Here is a 2,129-nt window from a genome sequence, read left to right as displayed (position 1 = left end):
AAAACAAGTTTAACAGTAAAAATAAAGATGGTGCGATAAAGTGAATATAAAAATTTGTTTGTTTGACTACTTAAAAAAACCCAACTCTAATCGAACACAAAAGAAAAGAGGAAGTAAAGCAACATAATCCTTACATCGAGCAGTCTGTAGGGGCTAAAGCAAATGTAAAATACATTTATTCAATTAAAATTCATGAGTGTCCTTATGGTTCCAGGGTAAAAATGCTGTTGCTGTGGTAATACAGGATACAAGCCCAGTTGTTTCTGCTTACCCATCTCGACCTTTACTGACAATCTTCACTTCAAAGTAGTAGATCCCACAGGCAGCAGGGATTGGGTGTGTGGCTCGCACTGATGCTGCATCCTTATGGTTCTTCCCGTGGCCTGCAAAACACAAGGACAATATGAAGAAAGTGTATTATTCATTAATTTGTTAACCATTCACTATGTTCATAATAGCCATTCATCTACGTTCCTTTGGGTAGATCTGACTGATTGTTATATGATTATTTTTACGTGTATAAAATATTTCAAAAGTCAAAAGCCTGACTTTTTTTCTGTTTTTAAAAGCATAAAGCATTCAAATCATTTCCCTGCATGTCCCTTAATTACTTTTACTTTTATTTAACTTCAGATGAAGGTTAGGGAATATCAGAGCCATGTGAAAGCTTTACATATATAAATATATTTATTTATATTATTTATATATAAATATATAAATAACACCAAAGTTTTCTGTTTTCCTTTAGCAATGACTTTTCCCTACTTCACATTTATGCACTAGTTTAGTTTGTCAAATAAATTCAGTTTGTTTGTTGTCTTTTCCATGGTAAATGGTAAATGGCCTGTACTGTACTGTACTGTATAGCGCTTTGGTCAAGTCAGCAGACTAGACCAAAGCGCTTTAAACTACATTTAGTCATTCACCCATTCACGCAAACAATCACACACTGATGATGGCAAACTACATTGAAGCAAGGCTGCTGTACAATGGCGCCACCGGGCCCTCTGACCACCATCAGCAGACAATGCGGATGAAGTGTCTTGCTCAAGGACACAACTACACTGAAACCCGGAGCCAGGGCTTGAACAAACCCTCTGATTTCAGGGCAAACTCCTACATCCGACGTCACCGTCACCCCATGGAACCGTGTGATTTAAAGCCTGAATTGGGAAAATGTTGGACTCCGTTTAACTAAGTTTAAATAATGACAGAATTTCCATGTGAAAAGAGCCAAGATAAATCAACAGGTCAGGCATCACAGGATACAGGAAATTGGTACCGGTACTTGTCAGTAACGGTCACATAAGTTAATCTTGAAAGTCATATCTGGGTATGAATCAATCTTACAGATGAATTATCCATACTTGTAAACATCTGAATAGATGAACTAAAATGAGAACAAAAACATAAAAACAGCCCTGTATATTGTGCCAGGACCAGTTTGCTTTAAACCTAATGGCCATTACCGTCTTTCTCTCTGTATTTAGATGGGAGTTTATAAAATCCCTGTTTCTGAGAGTGACTGCTACTGCGTCTGGTGGAGTGTTGTGTAAGAAAAATCTTGCTTCCACAGAACGCATGTTCATCCCTTTCCATAAAGTGCAATCACGCTCACCTGTCGTGAAAAACAACAAGTGGCTTTGAGTTCTAAGAAAATGCAAAGAGGCGGAAACCTTAAGCGAGACAGCTGGCTGTTAGCAGACACCTACAGGCAGCCTGCTGTGAGTCTGCCAGAGCCTCAGTAATCACTTAACAGCTTGAAGAGCATGAGAAATGTCTTACAAAAAATGAAAGCATACATTTTCATTTTAAAAGCAGAATACATATTTTGACTTTTATACTGCTGTTGCTTTTAACTCTGCTCTCACACTCAATGGAATTCTTGCTGATCAAAAATATTCCCTAAAAAAGTTTTTTTCTGCTCAGATGTGATGTCTCGAAATCCATGGAAAACTATTCCGAACAATAACAAAATACTATTAAATATCACCTGTCATCTAATGAACTAAACTGCAAGTTTCAGTTGCAGAGTTGGTTTTTAATGTATTTAACACTTCATGCTTAATAAACACCAAAAGAAGCTTTAAAAAAGTGCATCCTGGCCTTAAAAATATTAAATCCAGGTG

General features: G+C 37.0%; 1 protein-coding gene across 1 annotated transcript in view; it reads right to left on the bottom strand.

Moving 5' to 3' along the window:
* Positions 1–245: 245 nt before the first annotated feature.
* Positions 246–2,129, bottom strand: part of ranbp10 (RAN binding protein 10) — a 17,209-nt gene continuing 15,325 nt past the window's right edge. The window contains exon 2 of the mRNA XM_015398691.1: positions 246–383. Coding sequence (XP_015254177.1) covers positions 268–383 — 116 coding nt within the window. The 3' untranslated portion in view covers positions 246–267. The remainder of the gene's footprint in view (positions 384–2,129) is intronic.

This window comes from Cyprinodon variegatus, unplaced genomic scaffold (assembly GCF_000732505.1).
Source record: "Cyprinodon variegatus isolate N-32 unplaced genomic scaffold, C_variegatus-1.0 Scaffold952, whole genome shotgun sequence".
Taxonomy (NCBI): domain Eukaryota; kingdom Metazoa; phylum Chordata; class Actinopteri; order Cyprinodontiformes; family Cyprinodontidae; genus Cyprinodon; species Cyprinodon variegatus.
Note: the sequence above shows the minus strand (reverse complement) of the source record. Positions and strands in the feature narration are given on the sequence as shown.